At 52.9% G+C, this 17,941-nt stretch overlaps 1 protein-coding gene across 1 annotated transcript; it reads left to right on the forward strand.

Annotated features, from left to right (window-relative positions):
- Nucleotides 1-2,327: 2,327 nt before the first annotated feature.
- Nucleotides 2,328-17,377, forward strand: CAVIN1 (caveolae associated protein 1). The gene is made up of 2 exons (XM_066204956.1): nucleotides 2,328-2,949; nucleotides 14,964-17,377. The coding sequence occupies exons 1-2, from the start codon at nucleotides 2,530-2,532 to the stop codon at nucleotides 15,627-15,629; spliced, it is 1,086 nt and encodes a 361-aa protein (XP_066061053.1). The 5' UTR covers nucleotides 2,328-2,529; the 3' UTR covers nucleotides 15,630-17,377.
- The last annotated feature ends 564 nt before the right edge of the window (nucleotides 17,378-17,941 follow it).

Raw genomic sequence — 17,941 nt, forward strand, 5'->3', positions numbered from 1 at the left:
TCACCGTCCGCGCGGGGCGGTGTCACGCGCACGTCTCCTGGCGACGGCGCGCGGCCCCGCCCCGGAAGTGGTGGTAGGGGGCGGCCCCACGCCCCGCGGTCGGTGACGTCATGAGCGGTGCGGTGACGCAGAGGTGACGTCACCAGGAGCGTGTGCCAGGCGCGAAGTCGCGGCCTCTCCCCGCCGGTCCGGCCCGGTCTCGGTGAGGCCGCGGGTGTGGGCCCGTGTGCGGCCCGGAGCAGAGATATCCAAGGCACAATGTGAGCCAGGAGCAGCCCCAGATCCCGCCCTCGTTCCCACTGGAACAGATCGACTCCAGACTGAGGCTCCAGAGGGGAGGCTGTAAATTCCATCCGCAGCAGAAAAGGGGCTTAACTGAAGTTAATCCAAACACACAAAACGACTCCTGGCATTCCAGGGCAATTGGTGTGGGCACAGAGGCACCAAGTGGGGCACCTTATCTCAATGAGCCCCAGGAACAGATGTACATCCCTGTACTGTTGGTTCAACTGGTTCTATCCAGACTGACCTACCCAGGCAGATTTCTTGTTGTTGTTGTTGTTCCCAAATGGACATCCAAAGGCACAGAGATGCATTGGAGTCGCACACGGAATGGATGTCGAAGACTTTAAATATCAGCTTTGCTACACAACTGACCTCCGAAAGCTTCACGCTTTGATAAAATGCTCAATTAATTAATTAATTACTTCAGTGGAATTTGTATTGTGACCCGAATGAATCTCCACATAACACTTTAAAGGCTGAATTCAGAAATTCAGAATTTCTGAAGAGAAGTTCAAGGAGCTCTGCTCCATGTGTGTCCTGTCCTGTACCTGAATCCCTACACATTTATCTGTAGGAGCCCACCCTGGAGCAGGTGACCCCAGGGACAAACAGCTGTGGGGCCTTGGGCTGGCTGCCTACAGGTATTTTCATGGAACTCTCAGCTGCAGTAAACAATGGAAATAAATGCTCTGGAAAAAGGTCCCTCCAGGAGAGAACAGTGTACAGAAAGCAGCCTGTTTTCACTGTGTGACAGAGCCACCAGGTCAGTGGGGACAGTGAGCAGTCACGGGGCAGGGACATGGCAGGGAAAGTGCTGACTGCTGTGAGCATTGTGAATGAACAATGTCCCTCTGCATCTGTGGGATGCCCAGTTTGTAGCTGGGATGGCTCAGTCTGCCCTGAGGCAGCTGAGCTGGGGGGAGCCCAGGGCTCTCGCTGGTATTTGCCAGCCAGTGGCAAAGGCCGAGAGCAGACTTGGCCTGGCAGGGAGGAAGGAGGTGCTGAGGATGAATAACTGCTGTCAAAGGTATAGAATGAGGGAAGCTGCCACATTCCCGATGTGCCCACAGCCTTCCCAAGTGGCAGCTCTGTCCATGGGCACTTGGTTCCCTCTGGCTGAGCCAAGCCCCGAAATAGTGAAGGGTCTGGCCGAGGCCTGTCCTAGGGTCACTCCCAAGATCTGAATTTTCCTTCTCCACATTCCTGGCATGTTCCAGCTGGGGTGTTGCAAAGTCTCTGGTGGCGCCTTCCACGTGTCTCCCTGTTTGGAATAATTTAGGGGTTTTACCACTAAATCCACAATAACCCACTGAATTTGGGCTGTTTACAAGCAGTGTACGCTGCAGTGTGTCCCACATTTAAAGTCTGGTGACTGGATCTGTAGAGGGCTCAAGGACTGTGGAGCTGGGAGAGCTCCTTTAGGGGGAGTTCCTAGCTGCCTCACTTCAGGAGTGAATTATCCTTCTGTGTGTTAAATCTGTGTGGAGATGTGTTTGTTGCACCCTGCATGTTCTGTGTGTGCCTCTTGTACATTCACTGACATGGGAGGGGGCATTCCTAAGATACAGACGTTTTCAAGCGGTTACTACTGAATTCAAATTGTAGCATTTCTTTAAGATACTGAAAATCAGACTCTCACAGTCCTGGACAAAAACCCCAAACCTAAGTACTGGCAAAAGGTCTGAACTTCCAGCTGAACTTCAGCACGTGCAGTTGTTTAAACCAGCCTTCAGTGCACACAGCTGTGCCCAGATGGGGCTGCCTGCTTCCCACTCTCTTCCCAGCAGCTTCCCGAGCCGTTTACTAAAGGGTTTTGTTTTTTCCTCCTGTTACTTCAATGCCTTTAGACTGAGGGTACAGAAGGGGAGGCTGTAGTTCCAGGGCTTTGCATTCCTGGCTGAGCTGTGCTAGTGTTTGCATGCAGAGCCATCGTCTCCCCTCCAACTATTTTAATCATTTCAAAAGGGTGGGTCAGCAGGCATTTGGCAGCGGCTCCTTTTCTATAGCTGAGGTGGAGTCAGCCAATGACCTGCAAGCCTGGAAAATTTTGCAGGGCAGTTCCACTGGACGGCTGTGCGGAGCTGTGCCATTTGAATTTCAGCACAGACACTCACTCACTGCGCTCCCCATTCCTGGCGTGTCTCCCAGTGCGGAGTTTAGCTGAGGCTCGGGCTCAGTTTTCCCTGCTCTCTCCCTGCAGTGACAGCTTCCCCGGGCTCCGTGAGCCAGGACTCCCCAGCGACCATGGAGGACACCACCTTGCAAATCATCGAGCCACCCACTGTTTCTGAGACCTCGGAGGAGCAGGCGCCCGAAGAGCCCATCAAACCAGACCAGATCAACGGCGTGATGGTGCTGACCCTTCTGGACAAGATCATCGGGGCGGTGGATCAGATCCAGCTGACCCAAACACAGCTGGAGGAGAGACAGCAAGAGATGGATAGCGCAGTGACCAGCATCCAGGGAGAGCTGACCAAGCTGACCAAGGCACACACCACCACCAGCAACACTGTCAACAAAATGCTGGAGAAGGTGCGCAAGGTGAGCGTCAATGTGAAAACGGTGCGGCAGAACCTGGAGAAGCAAGCCGGGCAGATCAAGAAGCTGGAGGCCAACGAAGCGGAGCTCCTGAAACGCAGGAACTTCAAAGTCATGATCTATCAGGTAAGGAACTGTTTCACTGTGTCCTTACATCCTGCTGGTGGGTGTTTTCTTTGCTGAGGGTCCTGTCACGCTGCATGTTCGGCCCAGCCCTGTCCCAAACTCCCCAGATTGCCTGGCAGTCCAAACTGAGGCGGGTCCCCCGTCACTCTCGTTTGTGGTTTAACATTTTCTGTGTGTCCTAGGACAAAGTTTGACAGAGTTGTCCCATTTAACAGGAATTTTAATGCAGATAGAGAACGAGCCCCTAAGAACTCACTGCAGTGGGCCAGAAGTATCAAAATGACTCGATTTTACTGCTTATCTCAACAAGGAGCAATAGTGCTCTGGGATCTGGAAGGGGGTGTTGTAAATCCGTCTGCCAACGTCTCTTCTACCAAGAGACACCATGTGTATGGCTACGTGGAGACTGATAATATTTCAGATTTGTGACATGCATCTGGTAACAAGTGATAGTAACCCCAGCCTCAGGGTTAATCTGTCCAGCCAGGGCAGATAGAGCTGTCAGAGAAAATCCAGCCCAGCCCCCTGAGCTTGGCAGTACTCGGGGCAGCCTTTGCTGAGAGCCTGTACAATTCCCATCTTCTTTCTTCTGCATCCTGCAAGCCTTGAACCTCCTTGTTGTTTGGTCTCAATAACAGCTTTGGTTTATTTGATGTTCACCCCCTGCACTAAGTGTTGGAGTTTTCACTTAACATTAAACAAGGAGGGAGAGAGGAACATGATTCTGTCAGGTTTCCTGCCTGGAGTTAGTTTTCCCCATCAGAGCAAACTCTTCTATTGGGCCACGGGAGAAAAGTGAGTGAAACAGTTAATGCTACAGTTGAAAGCCTCTGGGTTAATAATAGCCAGCGCTAGGAACAAATGGAGAAGCTTCGAGTGCTGATCATGGGAAGAGAGAGAAGAAAAGCAGAATAAAAGGGAGGATGGTCCTTACTGTGAGGTTCGAGGGCGAGTGGCTCATGACAGGCTTGGGTCAGACACGTACAGGGCCTGTGGGACTCCCTGGTTCAGAGCTTGAGCATTTGTTGTTTTATCACTGCTGAAAGGCTGAAATACTTGAGCCTGTTCAGATCATACAGGAAACCAAACAACCAGTTATAGCCACATATATGTGTATGGATTTATTACAAGCTCTTTGTATCAATCTATCCACGGAAAAATAAAATAGAAGCAACAACCACTGCAATATGAAGGGAGTGAAGGGAATTGTTTAAACATAACATTCCATGTCGGTTACGGAAATAGGTAGGAAGTTGGCAAGGTTCAAGGTCCTTGGGAAGCATCCCAAACATCTGCAGGTTAGTGTTTCACGAGCAGTTTGTCTTGGTTTGCTGTGGCGTATTGATATTGAGCAGAGTTTCTTTTTGAATACGAAAAAGCAATCCTGCTTCCAAAGGCTTTGGGGCCTGCCCTTGCTGCTGTGGTGAGGACAGAGAGAGTTGTTTGGCCAGGGGCTGTGCCAGGGACTTGAGGAATCATGGAGGTGTTAGGGGAAGAAATTATTTGGGATTTGGGATAATTTCCCAGCATGGAATTTAGTGTGATTTGAATGTCACAGAGCACAGGTAAGGAATTCCCCAGGTTTGCAGCATGTGAAATGGAGACATTTGTGCCTTCATGGGCAGGCTGGCACTTCCGTGGGAGCCAGAGCAGCCCCAGCCTCAACGGGAAAGCATCCAGCACTGGGGTCCACCCTGGGGTTAACTGAGGAATTCACTGTGCTTTCCTAACAGTGTCTATACTTAAAACCAAATATTTACGAAATAACTCTCATCTAATTCAGTGTTTCACTTCTCTGACCCCCCCCCCACCAAAGTGTCTGTTGGGTTCGTTACTGGTAATTAATTCTGCGATGCTGAGCACATTATCGCTCCTCTCTGACTCAGGGAAAGCTACTTTCCCAAGCTGGGGGTGACTCCTGTGTGTTTTCAGTTGCTGTGGCAAAAAGTTCAAAGATTTATTAGTCTTTTCTTTTGGTGAACAAGAGATAAACTCATCCTAAGAGACATAAAAAATTCCATAATCCCAGCAGTGGCTGTTTTCGGGTGAGAGATCTGAGCAGAGCAAGTCATGCTCTGTAGGGTTCAATATTGCAGTTCTTCAGTTAGAAGAAATAAGGGAGGTAAAGATAAATGAGCTCTCTGCTAGTTCTTGATGTTTGATTATTCTCTCAGCATTGAGTCCTGAGGCTTCAGGCATTGTGGAGGGATTATTTCAGGACTGCAAATAAAACCTTTTGCACCTTGGAGGGAAGTCAGACTGCCTGTGAGAATTGTGTTTTGCTTGGTGTTGATTAGGAGGAGATGAAAAGCAAATTTTTGCCCGGGAAAGCCTGACCTGTGGCATGATCCTGAGCACATCTGCTGGGTTAGTTTCAAAATTCGCAAGAGAAAGTGCAGGGCTGGATATCACTCCCACGTCGTGGCTGAGTGGAGGTATTGAGCAGAACATTTACAGGCATCACTCTCAGTTCTGTCCATGCTTTCGTTTTCTCACTTGTTTACCCTCTCCGAGCCTGATTTTGCCAGGAGCTGGTCTGATTTCTCCAAGTTAAGAGTTTTTGTATAGACCTAATGTAGGAAATTAGATCAATTCTTTAGAATAAAACTCAAAAATAACTCTATCCCTCCAAATTGCCCCATCTTTCTCTTTTGAAAACTTGCTGAGCCAAAGCAGAGGTGAGAGCTTTGACAGGCCAGTGTGTGTACGCAGATGTTCAGTGCAAAACTTACCTTCCTAAAAAGTCTGATGTGAGTGCCTGCACTGCTCAGCAGCCCCTGGGAACAGAACTCAGTGCTTCCTTTGTGCCTCTGTCCCGGGCTCCTGTCTTTCAGAGAAATCAGGACACCAAAAAATTCCGTGAGAGTGGTTGCTAATAAAAACAAACTAAAGTGACTTCATCCCAAATCTCCTGGTTTTAGGATCCTGAACCGGGGGCTGGTTACTGCAGTTCATGGTTAAATAATGGATGTCCTGTGCAAGCAGCTTCTGCTCTGAAACCACACTTTGTGCCGTGTTCAGCTGGAGATTGGCACGTGGCAGTTTATGTAAGCTTGGCATTTTCCTCCAAGTGGTTTTTGACAATTAAACTTATTCCTGCAAATGCCAAAGGCTGATTTTGCTACAACCAGACAAACCCTTGCAGCACTCGGCACGCACACGGAGTATTGAATTTCTAAAGCGTGCCGGTCCTTTATTTTGAGGCTCGTGTGGGTGCCGAGCTCTGGCAGCTCTGGCTGAGGATGTGCAGTGTTTTTGTTGGGAAGAGCAGCCTTTGTCCAAGGGGAGTGATTGTGTGCTCTCCATGCTGTCCTGTTCAAAGGCTCCCATGGGGCTCATCTGCTCTTCAGGGGGCTTTGGTGGCTGCTCTGAGCTGTGTGAGATGTGAGTTTCTGGGGAAAGGGCTGTGCTGTTGGGAGAGCAGGGTGGGACCTGGATCCCAGCCATGCAGTGTTGGGTGGGTAGGGCTGGGCAAGGAAATATAAATAGCCCAGCCTGGCTTTGTGTTCGCGTGGGCCTTATACGGACGGGAGCAGCGAGACTGTACATCAAGAGAGGGAGGGGTAGATTTCAAACCCACACATTAATGGGACAGATTCAGAGGCCAGACCTGAACTGCCTCGGTTTTGGGTCTGTACTCCTCAGAAGAGAGTGTGGAAAAGTATATGAGCTCAGAGGGCTGAGGAGAAGCACAGGGCAGGGACCCCAGGGCATACAAACCCACTGCCCCTGGGCTACAGCCTTTCTCCACTGCACAAACAGAGTGGCAGCTGCCCTGAGCTATGGTTTTGTTTCAAATTAATCATTCAGAAACTCATTCATGATGAGTTTAATGGCAGTGGAGCATTGACAAGAGCCAGCAAGATCCGCAGGCCTGAGGGACAGCCTGGGTGGGTGACATGCCTGCAGTTCAGTGGAGCTTGCCCAGCTACCAGCATTAAAAAGTAAATAAGAATTTCCAAAGCAATTTGGGTGACAGCACTGGGATAGGCACGGGCACCAGATACCCACGGGGTGCTTTTCCTGCAAGAACAGCTGGCTCCACATGGCTGAGAGCTCTGTGTGCTGGAACATCCATCCCTCTTCCCGGTGGGTCACAGCAGGGATTTGCATTGCAGCAGCCACAGTATTTATTTTCTGATAATACTTTAAAATAAAAAAGCAGGTTTCATTTTCACTGCAAATCCAGTCCAAAGCAGCTCCTGTCTGTGCTGCCTCCACTGCAGGGGGACCACATGAATATCCCGATGCACAAAAATCTTCATATTCGCTGCATATTATGGAATTATAAGAGTCTCAAGGTAATAATTTAGAGGAGACTGAGCCTTAAAAAAAAGTTAGGATGTTAATAGCTCTGACTCTTAGGATTTTTTTTTTAGTGCAGATTACCAGTCTACAACTCTGGAGCATGGATTTCTCTGTTGCAGTCTAGTATCAACTGCATTAATATTTAATTGCTCAGCTATTATTTATAAGCAGTTGGTGCCAGAACTGTTTGCTTTGCTAAAATCCTTTCACTGTTATAGTTCCAGACTGAGCTGTGCAGCCAGAAATTGTCTCAGAGCAAAGGGCCAGAGGCTGCCCAGTCATTGGGATAGGGTTAGATTGGATGAGTAGTGGCTCATGAAAATAAACCCAAGGTAAAATCCCTCCTGATCACATATTCCTCCCTCAGGCCTCTCATGTGCACTACCCAGAAGGAACAGCAATGACTCATAAACTATTCAGCAACAGGCTTAGCCCTCTCTTATCCCATTTGGGATTGTCCTCTTGATTCTGCAAGATCTCCTGTAACTTACAGGGTACCCAAAGAATTGTGGGTCCACTGTTCAGCTGTGAGATAGACAAAGCACAGAAACAAAATGTGCAGTATCATTAAAGGAAAATCAAATATTTAGAATAAAAAATCTCAGGATGTTTAGTCTCCAGCTTTATGTGAGGATGCAAATGTCAGCGTCTGCAAAGCATCTGTAATACAAACCCTATCTTTGCTGCTTTGCTGTTCAGGAGCAGCTCCAGAGTCATCTATCAGCTCAGACAGATTTATCCGGGAGGAGTAGATCTGAGAGCAAAGCCAATGGTACAAACAGACTGATCATGGCATCAAAACTTTTGATGCTGTCAGGGGCGGGGGGAAAGCTCCTTTTCACTCTCAATCTATTTACTTCTCTGTTTCCTACAGCCCTGCCTGTCTTCTGACTCACTAAAGGCAAAAGCATTTTGCCAAGCACAGCCTCCTCCTCTCCCCACCCTCCCTCCCTTCCTTTGCACCAGCTCTGGTGCCCGTACCAGGCTGCTGTTTCTCACAGCTCATGAAGCAGATCCAGCTTTTCAGACACAGCGTCCAGGACACAGGGTAACTGGATGTGCCTGATAGAAAGGAGTGCCAGGCAGATTGCACAACACCCAGAATTACAGAGGCTGGGAGGACTCTGCTCGTCAGGGAGATACTATTGGAGAATGAACTATTTATCCCCCTAACATTCACCTAATCCCAACCTGATTTGCTTTCTCCCCTCATATTTTAGATCTTTTTATTTCAGCAGTATTCCTTGGTGACTTCTTACTGCAGGACTCAAAAGTCACGTTCCTAAGGCTTGAGGCTTCTCTTTTCATGAACCTCTTGGCACTATTGAAGACAAGCTTTGTCCAGCCCTTGGAACCCAGGGTCAAGGCCATGCCTGACTTTGCTGTGTCACTGGGTGCAGAGATCTGAGAAAACCAGCTGAAAGAGTTCTGGAGTTGCACCCGCCTGTTTCAATCTCTGCGGCCTCTGCATGTGAATCAATAAACACAGGGGTTTAAAATCACCAGCCTTTTTTCATGATCCTACACTTACAAGCAAACTCTGAGTTCAGCTACACCTCAGCAAAGGGAGGCATGTCCCCAACAGGTGACACTGAATCCCTGTGACTGTGAGCAGAGTCTGGCCCTGTGGCAGTGTCAGTGGGAACGTGCCTGAACCCACAGAAGGAATCCTGTGCCTCCTGGGACCTTCTGAATCAGACACAGACACTTTTCCATCTCACAGATCTTTGGTCACTCTCTCTTCTGTCAAATTCTGCTTCCTGACTTCTCCCTTTACTAAAACATACCCTGTGCCTTTTCTCTCTGCCTGTTCTCATGCTAACCCGGATCACTGTTGGCGTGTTCTTAATCAGATTCCCGGCAGGAACAGGTAAGTGTTTCCATTGTGCTTCCATTCCCCGGCCATTGAAACGCAGTTTTCCTCATCTTAGCCCGAGAAGATGCCGCGCGTGTGCCTTGAGTCTTCGCCAGGGACTGCCCTCTGAGCCCAGCCCGTGGAGACAGGCCCAGGGCAGCAGAAGACACACGAGGAGGCAGCAGTTTAGGGCCTCGTCAGCGGCACCCCCCGAAGATCACTCGGAACCTCTTCCGAAGCTCTGGGAGCTGCTGATTCCGAGCCTTTGCTTCTCGCCTGCTTGGGGCTGCCTCAGGCTCTCAGACCTGCAAGGCTGATCCTGCTGCTGACTAATGTGCTTGCTGCATGAGCGGGGGTGTGAGGAGCTGGGATTTTCCCTCTGGCGATCTGGGAGGGAGGAGTTGCTGTGTGGCTTGCATGAAGGGCAAGTGGCCAGGGGCAGTTGGCTCTGCTGGCGTCTGCTGTGACTGGGCAAATCCCACCTGTTCTTTGAGCTGCCATTTCTCCCTCTGAAACACAGCCCTGGAATACCCATCTCCTCAGGCTTCTTGTGAGCGTTAGTTTGTGATTGTGAAATGGTTTGAAGTCGTTGTTTTAAACAGGTAAAACAGGCAGAGAGCACAAGCTGTGACAGAAACTTCCAATGCCTCGGGCAGCCCCTGCAGCATCTCTCATTTCTGTCTGGCCACAGCCCCTGGTGCTGCTTGCTTGGAGTCAAGCCCTGCACACACTGGTCTGGTGACTCTAACTGCTGTTCATAGAACATTTGGGCCACAGAGGCCACAGTGGCCTATTGCCTTCCTGTCATTGTGCAGCTACTGGACAAAACACCCCAAGCTCCAGCTGCCCTTTGGGGGTCACCCAGCAGCGTGTGCAGCACTGTCCAGTGGCAATGGCCACCTGGGTGGACAGGACTATTCCTAGAGCCAGGTGAGGGTGAACCAAGTCCAGGAATTGTGGTCTCTGGGCAAAGCTGCCAGGGAAAACTTCTCCTTTTCAAGGAGAGTGTCAGATGTAAAAAAAGCCCTTTTTTCTGTGACCTAGAAAAAAAAAAAATCTAGCAATTTCAGTGTCCACAGAAAAGATCTCTTCCACCAAGGCACTGGAGAGGAGAGCAAAGCCCCCTCTGTGCAGGGTATCAGGACACTCCTGAGCCCTGCTAGGCTCAGGGTGCTTCTCAGGCATGCTGCTGTTACTCAGGAATAGCTGAATCCTCCTTCCCATGACACTGCGGGAAGGTCAGCACAAAACAGTGTCCTCTGAGGCCTGGCAGAACAGAGCAGTTATCATGGCAACGGGAGAGCAGAACTTGTTCTCTGGCACAGTTTGACCTGACCTGGAGGGCTTTGCTGCCCAAGCTCCTTCTAATCCTCCCCCGGCCTCCCCGAGGCCAGGGCCAGGCTGTGCTGCCCGGGGTGGGCAGAGGGAGGGCTGGGCTGCAGGAGAGGCTACAGGCTCCAGCTCACTCGGCATTGGGATCAGCCCAGTTTGGTCACAGTGGAGCTCGGGAAAGTGAGCTGGTAATTTTCTGCACGTTATGGCTGCAAATGTCAACCAAACTCACTGTTTGTGCTGTTGCAGTTGTGTAAAAATAATGGAGTGAAATGAATTGCAGATGTGATTTGCATGTGCATGTGAGAACCTTCCATTAAACCTTCCAACTGAAGACTGGAGTGGCTGGGAGTGCTGGGACTCTGTTCCTTACACACTGACTGGGAATGCAGCTCAGCTCTGAGTCTCCTTGGCCTTTTATACGCCAGGGGAAGTGTTTACGTGTGTTGTAGCAACCAGGCGGGTGTCCATGGCCGTGGGCTGCGGGTGACTCACTGCCAGGGAACTCGAAAACAATGTCAGATAAAAGCCCACTCAGGGGAGCTGGGGAGAGACTGCTGCGGATCCAACAGCTCGGAATTGTTTGAAGTAGGAGGACACAGGGCAGCTGGCAGCCAGCTGCCTTTGGGGCTGGCTGTGGGCACTGGGGCCCCTCTGGGTGCCCACAAAGTCCACAGATGGACCGGCCCAGTGCCAGGGAGCTTCCCAAAGCACAGCTCCCGGGAGGTCTGTGCTGCAGGGATGACACATGCTCCCTGTCCCTGTCCTGCTGCTCTGCACTGTACACAGAGTAGGGCCAGAGTTTGCTGCTGCTGGTACCAAAATCTTCTGAAATATGTTGTTTCCCTGCTGTCCTTGTGCCAGTTGGATCCAAGCAGAGAGGACAGAACTGGTTTGCCTCTGCTGATTGGGAGCCAGGTTTTGAGCACCCCAACAAGCAGGGATGCCAAGACCCAGGATTTTGGACTCGCCCACTTAAGGATCAGTGTTTTCCAAGTAAAAATAGAATGCCTGGTGTTAAAAATGTGGCTCAACTAGATGAGTCATGAGTGAAATGAAGTGCAAAGAGCATAGTGCTTTGCTTGGAGCAGGGATTTGTGCAGCAGCCACCCGTGGGCCTGGGATGGCTCTTGATTGTTCCAGTCACGTCCCATTATCCTCCACGCCTGTGTCTGCAGGCATGTCCTGCTCACACCAGGCAGTTCTCCTTCCCCTTCCCCACTGGAGAAACCTCCCAGGCAGGGAGGAGGAGACTCTGCGTGGCTTTTGGGGAGTGCCTGGGTGCAGTGGGGAGATACATGCAAGGGATGCTCAGCAGAATGTGCTCATCCCCATAAAGATGTGTCAGAGCTGTGGATGTTCTCCCACCAGCTGTGCTGTGCCTGAACCCACAGGAATGCTCCCTGAATGCAGGTGAGCTTGGACTCTGGGGACTGTCCCTTAGCACAATGCTGAAAATCCTCCAGTGGTCCCCCAGCTGGTTATCTACTGGTCAGATCAGCAATCAGTGAGGAAGAGGTGAGCTGTGGGTGGGAAATGCAGGAATTATACCATGCCTAGGAGAGAGAGAGAGAGGCCGGGAGCAGGACATGAAGGGTTTCCCAAACACAGCTGGAGAAAAGCTCTTGGAAACAGTCCCAAGGAGGGAGGATGGGATCCTCAGTATGGGAAGGGCTGTGCTCCCTCTGTGCCTCTGGGTCTGATCCATGAGGTGCCTCCCAACAGAGGCAAGAGCAGAGCCGTGAGCGCTGTGGGGCTGGGGTTGGGCTGTGGGGATGGAGCGGGGCCGGCAGAAGTGGCAGAAGTGCCTGAATGCAGCCCGTGGGATCGCAGAGCTGGGCAGCTGCTGCTCTCCAGGTGCAGCGCAGGATTAGGCACCCCAAGAAGGGTTGCTCCCACTGTCCCATGTATCCAAAGCCGCTGCTGGCCATGGCTGTGAGGGAAGAGCTGCAGGATACTGCAGAGGCTGGATGGGAGCATTGCTGGCGCAGCTCATCACATCAGAAAATTCAGTCAGGAGCTGGATATACTGGTGTAGCACGAGGAAAGGTTGTTATTTATGTGACAGACGTGGAGTTATTGAGGTGGTGTTTCTTTCTGCAAACACATATTCTGGAGCTCACAAGGGGCTGATAGGATCAGGGTTTGCAGGATATGGCCCATTTCCAGGGATAGCCGTGCCAAGCAAGAAGGGGATGCCTTTGTTCTGGCTCATTGTGTTGCCTCAGAGGGAAGGAAGTGGCTGGAGTTCCTGATGTTCTGCTGGCTGGGCAGGGTCCCTGGAAGTTTCTGGGATTGCTCTGGCAGGTGTTGTTGTGGAGAACAGGATCCCTGCCTTCCCCATGATGTGGGTTTGCCCTGGGCTGACCTGGCCCTCTGGAGAACATGTGTATTGTTTTCTGCTGAAGTGGCTCATCAAATGAAGAAAACACATGCTGGCCACTTCACCTTAATCTCCACAAAGTATATGAGACCTGACATGTGATCTGGAGGGTGAAGAGCTTCACCCAGCACAGTTCTCTGCTCTGAAGGAAGCCCAGAATGAAAGCTCTACTCCAGCAGGCTCTGTGTTTTCACCACAGACACTGCAGCCCATGCCATCCTCACTGAGCCCAGCGCTCCATGCCTTTCACTGCTCACAAAGGTTTCTCCAGATGCCCTTGTGCTTCCAGAGCTTCAGCTGGCCCAATGAACAGTACCTATGCTTGGGAAAAAATGAGAAAGCAGCTGAGAGGATCTGGATTTCACCCAGGTGAAGCTGTGCTGGAGTCACGTATTCGATGAGTTGTGTCACTTCTCCTGGGGTGCAAAGGAAGACGGGGCTGGGGACAGCACCCATGTCTGCAGGGAGGGCAACTCCTGCCTCTGTTCAGGAGCTCAGGCCAGAGCCACAGAGGCAGTGACCTCGGTCCGCCAGGGCAGTGGCGTGCACGGGGTCATAGCTCAGGGTGAGGGTGTGCACACACGCCGTCCCTTCCGGCGCTGAGCAGGGAGCGGGATGTTCTGTCCCATGGCAGCGCCAGGAACGCCCCTCCTCATGCCTGATGGAATGACCATCCCTGGTGTCCTGGCTCTTGGCACCTGTGCAGCTCGTTCGTGCACAGCTTCAGTGGAGCAGTGGCAGCTGCTGTGACACACAGAGCATAGGAGGTGCCACAGCAAAGTCACCTTTCTGGGTCCCAGGGCACCTCCCCAAGCCGGGGGCAGGCAAATCACTGCCCGTGTTCCAGGATTTGCCGTGCACTTCAAGCACTTGGGGTACACCAGGGACTGCCCCTTGATTTCCCTGGGTCTGGTTCCTGCCAGTGTAGGACTGGAATCTCATCCTTGCTCCGTTCTGCTGCTGCCTGCCCCAGGGCTCAGAATGGCACCTGGCTGTCCTGCTGCTCGGCTCTTCTCCAAACCCTAGCCCAGCAGCTCCGCATGCTGTGTGCCTGTTTCACACATTGCCCTTTGGCTGCTGCTGGATTTCCGACAGCACTGGTCCTGGCAGCTCCCACCTCTCCCACCCGGCTCTGTAGATTAAAACTGCTTGGGCAATAAATTTCCAAGCGTGAGCTGCAGCCCTGCAGCTGTGACGCTCTGTACAGTGATGGGCTATTTCCAGCCTGTCCTGGGAACAGAGAGGTGAATCACTGCAGCAGGGACGCATGTTATGTGCTGCTCAGATGAAAACCAATCCTGCTCCAGACCTGTCCCCCTCTCCCAGGCGCATGCTTGTCCTCTGCCACTGGGATCAGAAACTTGGCTGGCTCAGGCTCATGGAGAAGCTGAATGAATCCAGCCCTGTCCCAAGCAGAGCTGTGTATCCTTGCAGACCAGGCTGTGTGAGTTGAGACCACTGTCTCCAACATCTCCAGATATGGACTCGGGCAAATTCTTTAATTTCTTTCCCAGTGAAGAAGTAGGAAAAACAGAGCAGCCTGCTGCATCCCAAGAGATGTCCCAGCCCCACATTTGGATCCTGAGGCCTTGGGAAAGTCTGAGTGTAGCCTGGGGGGCAGCCAGAACAGCATGTGCACACTAGTGCTGTGGCGAGACTCTCAGCTCTGGCCATGCCTCTGCAGCCCTGTGGGGTTCAGCTGGACCTGGCCAGGCTGGAGACCTGAAGAGACCACTGTCCTGCAGCCAGGAGTGAGGGGCTATGATGGCCAGGTCCTGGAATAAAGATGAAACTGGAGGGCACAAGACTGTGACACAGGCAGAGAAAGAAGGGAAAAGGCTCCAGTTCGAGTGCTGCGCTGCCTTTCCCATACTTCTGGTGTCACAGATGAGTTTGGAGCCAGCCTAGGGTGAGCAGAGCTGGTGCCTGAGTCCTGGTACAGGAGATTTCTAAGAAGATCCTCTTCACAATAACTTATCAGCTGCAGTAAGGGAGGATGTGCCCAGGCCTGAGGTACCTGGGTGTGTTTAGCTGGGTGGAGGCCGATGTCTCTGTGGCACCGTGGGAGGGAGGACGGGCTGGCTCCAGGGTTGCCAGTGTCTGTGTGTCTCACTGGCTCCGCTCTGTGTCTTGCAGGATGAAGTGAAGCTCCCATCTAAACTGAGCATCAGCAAGTCCCTAAAGGAAGGTGAAAAGCTTGAGAAGGAAGGCGAAGGTGAGGAGGTCCCTGTGGGTGAGGACCATGCGGAGGAGGACCACATCCAGCTCTCCTCAGATGAGGAGGTGGAGATTGAGGAGATTATCGAAGAGTCACGAGCAGAACGCATCAAAAGGAGTGGCATGAAAAGGGTGGATGACTTTAAGAAGGCATTCTCAAAGGAGAAGATGGAAAAGACTAAGCTAAAGACCAAGGAAAACCTGGAGAAGACCCGCCATAACTTGGAGAAGACCCGCCACAACCTGGAGAAGAGGATGAACAAACTGGGCACTAAAATTGTGACTAATGAAAGGAGAGAGAAGATGAAGAGCTCTCGGGACAAACTGAGGAAGTCTTTCACCCCTGACCACACCATCTATGCCAGGTCCAAGACAGCCGTCTACAAAGTGCCACCCTTCACTTTCCATGTCAAGAAAATAAGAGAGGGTGAGGTGGAGGTGAAAGCCACAGAGCTGGTGGAGGTTGGCGGAGAGGAAGGAGAAAATTCAGATCTGATGCGTGGAGAGAGCCCCGACATGCACACACTGCTGGAGATCACGGAGGAGACTGACGCGGTACTGGTGGACAAGAGTGACAGCGAGTAGGGCAGGCTGCAGAGCACAAGAGTTGTGGATGACAGCTGAACACATTATCACTCACATTTCGAGCTCTCCCTGCCCTGGAGCCCCAGGGAAGTGTACACAATGCATCCTTCTTACCCTGCAGAGCCGATGCCGATCCCCTGCCTGCTTGTACAAGGTGTATTTTATATTTTAGTTTTAGCACATAAACATTAGGAACACGGAACTGTTTTTCTTACACTACTAAATCACCCTCGGAGACCATTCCTGCTGCAGCCTTCTTGCCCCACACCTGAAGATGGGCTTTGAGTGACAGGGCCCTGACCCAGCTGGAGAGTGCTGATCCCAAGACGATGGCTGTAGAGCTGAAAATTCAAGAGTCCTCCATAAGAAAAACCTGGTGTCAAGAAAGCTTCCTGCAAGTAGCCCAGTAGCCCACACCACCCGGCCCCCTGTGCCAGGCTGCACAGCCACCCCGCAGGCAGGAAGACTCCCAGCACCCAAACCGGCTGCTCCTTCAGGGGACCAGAGGAACTGGGATGCAGCCGGTGCACGGGAGGGAAGAGCTGAGCAAGTCCTGTTGATGGGCAGCGCATGGCAAAGCTGAGCTGGCGTGGGGCAGGTGGGGCTGCTCCTCTCTGCCCTCCCAAGGACTGGGTGACCTTTGCTCGAAGCCACCCTGCAGCTGGGCCTGCCATGGGTTCCTGCAGGGTGTCACACAGCTGGGGCCCACTGCTCCTCCCCGCTGTGCCCCAGGGCCATAGCAGGAACAGCGCAAGCTGCAGGCTTCCTGCTGGGGTCACAGATCTGGCAGCCAGAGATCCAGGGTCCATGGTGAGTCCCAGGGGCAGGGAGCAGCATGGAGATGGGGTGCTGGATCCCTCCACACCCAAAGAAGTGGTGGCAGCAGGCAGTGAGGTCCACACTTGCTGCCCTGGGAGAGAGGGACACCCAGGCAGTGATGCTGGAGCAGCCACCATGGCTAGGGACTTGTTTCCAGAGGGATATGGGATGCACTGCTGCCATGTGAGACTCTAGACCATCAGAAAGAGGCCTTGACACCTGTCCAGCACCGGACCTTGAGCACTTCTGGGGGTCTGCTTTCTGCAGGGGTCCTGGCACAGCTCAGGCTCATACCCATGCCCATGTCCTGTGCTTTCCTCCCTGTGTCCTGCTTTCTGCGGCTTCACTCCATGCCCTGAGTGAGGCAGCACAAAGGCAGCACACAGTGGCTTGGGGGCTGAGGGGCTCTGCCTGGCTCAGCCCCACTTGGCTTTACATACTCAGCCCCCGCTGCAAGACACATCCCCGCATTCCCCATCCTGCTCCCCCGGCACAAGGCTGCTGCTGTTCACATAGCCCAATATATAAACTTGCTTTTCCTTTAAGAATTATTTGCCTTTAAATTGTCCAGTGCTGTCCTGGCCTCAGGGTCCTGCCACAGCTCCCCTCCCCACAGAAGGTGTGACCGGTCGGTTCCGTGTGCCGGCTGCAGGCAGCCCTGAGACACCGGTGGCCCCGAGGCTCCCGGTGTGGGGAGGCACTGGGCACCGGCTCTTGGCTGCTGGTGGTTTCCAGCCCAGTGTGGGCCCCAGCCCGCAGGTCACCTGCTCTCATGGAGTCTGCGGGCCCACAGGCAGTTTTCATGCGGGTTTTCTCTGAGCAGCGGGGCCAGGACAGCAGGGCCCGGGTGGCAGAAGCCCGGACGTTCCTCACCTGTCCCTGGCTGTGCCCAGGCAGCCGTGCAGCAATAAAGTCTCTTTTGTAAACTACCAGTGTGCAGCCTGTCCATGGCACCGGGCGCTGGGGAGGGGCTGCCACACAGGGACTGATCCCCACAGCCCTGCATGGGGCTGACACTCAGAGCCCCACGGGGATCCATCCCCAGAGCTTCAAGGGGATCGATCTCCACAGCCCCACAGGGATGATCGCCACAGCCCCAGAGGCACTGATCCCCACAGCCCTAGGGGCTGATCTCCACAGTCCTATGGGATCAATCCCCACAGCCCCACAGGGATCCAGATCCATCCCCGTTAGCCCCACGGGGCCAATCCCCCTTTCCCCACGCGGGGGCGCTGCTCCCAGGGCGGCGCACGGGCCCGCCCGGGGCGGCGCGGCCCCTTTAAGAGGCTGCGGCGGCGGCGACCGCGTGACGTCACGGCGCTGCCCGGAACTCAGCTGGGTTTCCCGCACGGCTGTTCCCGGCAGCCGCCCTCCCCCCCCGGCCCCCTGCACCGCCTCTGCCTAGAGACGCCCTGCGGCGGGAGGCGGTGCCATCCGGGAATAGCTGGGGGGGCAGCCCCCTCGCTGCGCGCCGTGACGCGCCACGCGACGGC

This window comes from Chamaea fasciata, unplaced genomic scaffold, assembly GCF_029207755.1.
Source record: "Chamaea fasciata isolate MVZ Bird 193981 ecotype frontalis unplaced genomic scaffold, bChaFas1.0.hap1 SCAF_27, whole genome shotgun sequence".
In the NCBI taxonomy this organism is placed as follows: Eukaryota; Metazoa; Chordata; class Aves; order Passeriformes; family Sylviidae; genus Chamaea; species Chamaea fasciata.